Source organism: Megascapheus bottae, chromosome Y (assembly GCF_031878675.1).
Source record: "Megascapheus bottae isolate mThoBot1 chromosome Y, mThoBot2.hap1, whole genome shotgun sequence".
NCBI lineage: Eukaryota > Metazoa > Chordata > Mammalia > Rodentia > Geomyidae > Megascapheus > Megascapheus bottae.
Window position 1 is genome coordinate 9,505,490 of NC_143548.1, and position 4,525 is coordinate 9,510,014.

At 50.1% G+C, this 4,525-nt stretch overlaps 1 protein-coding gene across 1 annotated transcript; it reads right to left on the bottom strand.

The window, feature by feature from the left end:
- Window positions 1-283: 283 nt before the first annotated feature.
- On the bottom strand, window positions 284-2,634 carry LOC150040312 (testis-specific Y-encoded protein 9-like). Its single transcript, XM_090327347.1, has 6 exons — window positions 2,344-2,634; window positions 1,686-1,763; window positions 1,467-1,578; window positions 1,235-1,380; window positions 1,003-1,126; window positions 284-470 (listed from the first exon to the last, which is right to left on the bottom strand). Exons 1-5 carry the CDS (start codon window positions 2,632-2,634, stop codon window positions 1,037-1,039), a joined length of 717 nt encoding a protein of 238 aa, XP_090183473.1. The 3' UTR covers window positions 284-470; window positions 1,003-1,036.
- Window positions 2,635-4,525: the final 1,891 nt, after the last annotated feature.

The following is a 4,525-nucleotide window of genomic DNA, read 5'->3' on the forward strand; positions in this document are numbered from 1 at the left end:
CAACTTCCCTTCAATTACAACAAGCCTCCAATCTAACTGCATTCTTTTCTGTCTCCACCCTACCTTGTTCTGGCCTGAAAGGGGCAAATTTGTGTCCCCAAACAGGACCTTAGCTAGAATTATGTCTCCTTCTTCCACTTGAATGGTATAGGCAGAGTCTAGGACTGACTTTGAGAAAAAATCATATACTCACAGGAGGCACTGGCTTGCTTTTTTACTCAATCAAGTCCTAAATATATTTGCACAGTCACAGAAAAAATGACAGTATTGATTTGTCCTGAAATACCAGTTCCCATTTCTCCAGCCTTCTAGCTTTCTTTGGCTTGTCTCACCACCTCATGTGTGTTCCATGAATTTTCTGTGCTGCTACAGAATCTGAATCTGAAGAAGGGCTTTTGAAGAATGTATTTACCTGTGGATTCAGATATGATTTAATGCTCCATCATCTTCTGGTCACTGTCTAATGTACCCTAAAACACATGAAAAATACATATACATTATAACTGCAAACTTTAAAGTTGCTTTGGATTTTTAGGACGTTGGCTAAAACATGCTAACTCCTTTCCAGATTTATGATCTCTTAAGTTTCCAGTTCCTTGAGAGCAACAATTCTTGATCATTCCTTCCCAACTACCATGCAGAGGACTAGATAAGAAAACTTACAAGACATGGTTTACCTCAACCAATATTATTCCTAGATACTGGTAGAAAGAAATCTGTGAGAGCAAAAACTTAGGAAGATGGAAGGAAGATTGTAAATGGAGTTTTCTCCTGTGGAATCATGTGCACGGAGAGGGTATTAAAGATTCAGCCTAGCTTCTGCCTGAGTGTCTCTGGATATTCAGCATGCTTCAAGTAGAATCAGCTCAGCCTTAACCTGCTGTTTCACTGCTGTTCTTCCAAGTTCCTGCTTCCTCTAGAGGCCCTGGATAGACTAGCTTTGGGCATCCCCATTTGGCCACAGCCCTCAGATATACAGATGTGAAGTTAGCTTGTAGTTACCTGACAAGATGGACTGCATATCTTAGCTACCCAACTATTCATCCTTCCTTTCTGCTTCCTCTTCAGGTGCCTTCAATCTCTTGTAGTAGTACAAAGGATTGAGCCACAGGTCTCTTCTGATGATCTGGCAATGAAACAGGGATGTCACATGAAGAATGAGACCCAACACCCCAGCAAGCCAGTGAACCAACCAAGGTCACCGATGGCTTGATTTAGTCTTTCTCGGATGCACCTCGGTGATCCTGTCTGAGCCGGCAAAATTATGATCACTAAACCAGTTGAAGAAATTTGGGCTGGTGTTGTGGTGTCTCCGACTATCAGCTTCAATTTTGTAATCCTGATGCCATTGAATGGGAGTGGAATAGATTGTCCTATATCCTGCAATACATGATAAGACTATGCATGTCATGTTGGACACTATCAATTCATCTTCTCTACAACACAACCTGGGAGCCACTTCTTACCGGTGATCTCCACTAGGTATTCCTTAACAATCACTCCATTCTGGAAGTATGGGTTATTCCTAAAGATGAAGGTGATCTTGCAGGAGCTCCTGGGATGTCTGACTTCAAGAACCTAACAGAACAAAAGGCATAAATTAAAGGCACTTTTCTATGTAACCTCCAAGTCCCTATTTTGCAGAGAATTCTCTTCCCTGACAGTGTACATCCTTGAGGACTCACCTCCAAACTGGTCATGTACCTAAGCATGTCTTCATCTTGATCACTGATCATCATGGACAGATGGGGATGGTTCACAAACTGCCCAGGTCAAGGAGCCTTCAGGTGCTGTGGAATTACTTGGCATAATACTTGGCATATAGTAAACAGCAAGGGACCTGTGAGGCTAATGATCTCCTAGGAACTGCACTCTACTGTAGCTCCTCTTCCTATAGCTAGGCATCTCCTAAAAGAGAAGGTAAGCCAGGACTGGGCAATTTGGGGACTGCCTGCACTGAGCTGTCATGGACTCTGGTCTCTGTGTGGAGAGGGCCAGATGTTAGGATCTGCTTATGTCTAAATGTCTTCTAGCCCAGCACTGACTGATGACAGTGGTCACTCACACCCCCTTCACATAGCATGACTGCAAAGAAACATGTACTCTAAGTAGCAGTCTCTGTGACAACTTCCTTGAGCTACTCAGGATCCTTATAGCTTCCAGTACTCATTGTCCCCACAATCCATCCCTGTGCCACATACCGGCTTGTGATACCCATAATCCTTTTGTCTAGGGCCCACAGCAGTGTGATGTTCCACATCCTCAATCTCAAACACCAGGCCTTTTCCCTTTAGATCACAGACTGCCAGACAGTAAGTAAGGAGTAAATATGCCCAAGGATACAGTTTGGGCCCAGAAGTGAGGGATGTCCTGGATGCTGATACTTCTGCAATCCAGGAGAGGCTTTCGCCTCTTGCTGAGATTCTGCTTCAGGCGGTCATAGGCCCTGGTGGCTTGGCTATTCACTGGTCCCAGATCTAACTGAAGAGCCTGCAATTGCTCCAGTGGGTTCTGGAAAGTTGTAGGAGTGGGCTTGGATGACTCTCGCTTCCTCTCTTCCTGCTTCTGGTCCAAGTTCTCCAAGAGGTGGCCCTGCATCAGTCCCCTCTGCTCTTCTGTCTCCTCTTCAGCCATGTTGTCCTCTTGCTGCTGCAACTACCGCACAGACTCCTCAGTAAATATTTCCACCATTGCATGCTATCCAGCAGCAGAAGCAGCACAACCTCCACCCCCTTGGGTGGTGCTGTCTGCACCCAGGCCTCATCATGGCCAGGAGTTTGTACAGGGGATCCTGGGCCTGCCGTACCAGCAGTGTATGGTGAGGAGTTCTTGGAGGCTGGCACCTGAGTCACGTCGGCTGGCCCTGCTGTGCCTCCCTCTGTCCGCCCCTTCCCATTGCCAACTGCCCCCTTACCCTCAGGCATTGGCCCCTCTCTTTCTTTCCCTCCATGTGCCGCCACCCTCATCTTTCCCTCCGTGTGTGCTGTTGAGCATCTTCCTCCTGACACGCTTTCTCTCTTCACCCTAAGACACAGGTCCTCCTTCTCCATGCCTGCCGCCTTCCCTGCCCCTTCCCGTGCACCACCTCCGTCATCAGGTGCAACATGCCTCTTTCCTCCTCCCTGCCGACCCTCCCACGCCCATTTCCCTGCCAGAGTGCTCGCTTCCCTCCCCAACCCCTAGTGGCTGTGGCCACCTCAGCTGACCCTTGCTGCCCTGCCCGCCTCCCTGCTCTGCCTCACGCCCCACCTTCCCCGCTACCGCGTGCCCTCTCCCTCTCCGACGCCCATCCCCCCCCACTGGCGCACCGCCACCCCTCCACACAGGGGTGACCCTGCTGTATTACCTGTTCCTGGGAAGTCCCCAATTCCCCTCCAGTCGCCATGCAGGCCTGCGGGTCCTCACCAGCAGCTGGTGAAATGAAGCAGGGCCTGCAGGCAACTCGCCTGCCCAGAGGCTCTCTGCCGGGGGCGGGGCCCGAGCAGCCTCACAGGAAGGCAATCGGATACTTCCGCCTCCCTCTGCCTCCCTCCCCTGAGGCTGATGGAACCTAGTTCCGCTTTCCTCCCTTTAGAAGCAGAAGCTGCAAGGAGGCCGGGCGCAGGGGCCACAGCCTGCAATCCTAGCTACTCAGGAAGCCTGGGCCTGAGGATGGGCGACTGAAGCCTGGTCCTGGAAGGAAAGTCCGTTCCTGAGACGATCCCCGGTAAACGACCCCTGATGCCCGTCAGGACCAGCTTTGACCCCAGAGACACGCAGGGAGTCCACCCGGCCCTCAGTCCAAGCCCCGCACAGACAGAGGAAGAAGAAAAAGTACATGGCAAGCAAAGGAAAAGGGAGAGGAGGGCAGGACGAAGACAGAGACAGCGGGAGAGACGGAAGCAGAGACTCTGCCGTGGAAACTGGAAGAGTCTAAAGATTGGGTGTCACTTAGCAGTGCGGACTCCACGTTACCTTCTTGGTCGGATGACACGGCAATCATGGCAGTGTAACGTGACATTACAAGGAGCTGGATGAGGGGCTCAACTCAGACTGAACGATACTAAACGCAAGTCTTCCCGTATTTTGGGATCCCATTACCCTATGAACTACAGGCCGTGTCCACGTCTCTTCTTAGCAGAGGCCCAGGAACATCTTCCTCTTTCTCTCCCTTGGCAACCCAGAACAATCCTGCTTCTTCTCGTTTTGTAAAGAACATCAAAGTCAGAAAGGAGGAAAACAACAACACAGCGGTCATTCTCAGTGTAGGCCCGTCCAGCCCCGGGCTGGTCGTGCTCCCTGCTTTCCCTGTGGCTGGGGACGACAGCTGCAATCCACTGCACCCAGCCGTTGTCCCTCTCCTGGAACTGAGAGAACAGGAACCCACCACTTTCCTCAGCCATTATTGGAACAAGAGTCACAAGAACTTTCCTGGCCAGGTCGACCATGAAACTCCTTCCCACATCTCAAGTACAAAGTATTTTAGAGATCACTGTGATGGATATATACAATGATCCTTCTGTAAACCTTTAATGACAAAGGCACA

What these genes read in the sequence shown, in the direction of transcription:
- LOC150040312 (XM_090327347.1), bottom strand. Translation starts at nt 2,634, where the DNA reads ATGGCTGAAGAGGAGACAGAAGAGCAGAGGGGACTGATGCAGGGCCAC. An exon ending in GGTACATGACCAGTTTGGAG is followed by an intron (nt 1,579 to 1,685) that starts GTGAGTCCTCAA and finishes TTGTTCTGTTAG; the next exon opens with GTTCTTGAAGTCAGACATCC. An exon ending in GCTCAGACAGGATCACCGAG is followed by an intron (nt 1,127 to 1,234) that starts GTGCATCCGAGA and finishes TTTCATTGCCAG; the next exon opens with ATCATCAGAAGAGACCTGTG.